This window comes from Phaethon lepturus, unplaced genomic scaffold (genome assembly GCF_000687285.1).
Source record: "Phaethon lepturus isolate BGI_N335 unplaced genomic scaffold, ASM68728v1 scaffold24058, whole genome shotgun sequence".
In the NCBI taxonomy this organism is placed as follows: domain Eukaryota; kingdom Metazoa; phylum Chordata; class Aves; order Phaethontiformes; family Phaethontidae; genus Phaethon; species Phaethon lepturus.
The window spans coordinates 750-1,154 of record NW_010560068.1 but is presented as its reverse complement, the minus strand read 5'-3'; the positions used below and the strand labels follow the sequence as shown (position 1 = coordinate 1,154).

At 67.7% G+C, this 405-nt stretch overlaps 1 protein-coding gene across 1 annotated transcript in view; it reads right to left on the bottom strand.

Annotated features, from left to right (window-relative positions):
* LOC104625824 (semaphorin-4C-like) overlaps positions 1-405 on the bottom strand; it is a gene marked incomplete at both ends in the record, with an annotated part of 2,497 nt that overhangs the window by 1,362 nt on the left and 730 nt on the right. Inside the window, 2 exon segments of the mRNA XM_010293566.1 lie at positions 6-112; positions 213-364. Coding sequence (XP_010291868.1) covers positions 6-112; positions 213-364 — 259 coding nt within the window.

The window sequence follows — 405 nt, the reverse complement described above, 5'->3', positions numbered from 1 at the left end:
CGGCCTGGAGGCGGTTGAAGTGGAGCTGCTGCTCGGGCGCCGAGCACACCAAGCGAGCCTTCAGGAAGGTCGTCCACTTCTTCTGCAGCGTGCGGGCACCGCCGACGTCCCCCTGGACACCCAGCCAGAATCAAGACAGGGCCACCGCGCTTACCGGTGGAGCAAGCCGCACCGGGACGGCATCCCCGGCACGGGTGGTCCCCTCCCCGTACCTTGCAGACCCGTGCCACGCGGGCCACCACCTGCTCCGCGTAGCAGTCGTACTCCACCGCCCGCTCGCTGAAGAAGAAGTAAACCTTGTCGTCATCCCCGGTGCTGCTGGCCGCGCTCTCCTGCACGTAAGCCGAAGCCACGAAGTGGGGCTCTGCGGAGGAGGGAGGGGGGGAAAGGGGAGGGTAGCAACGT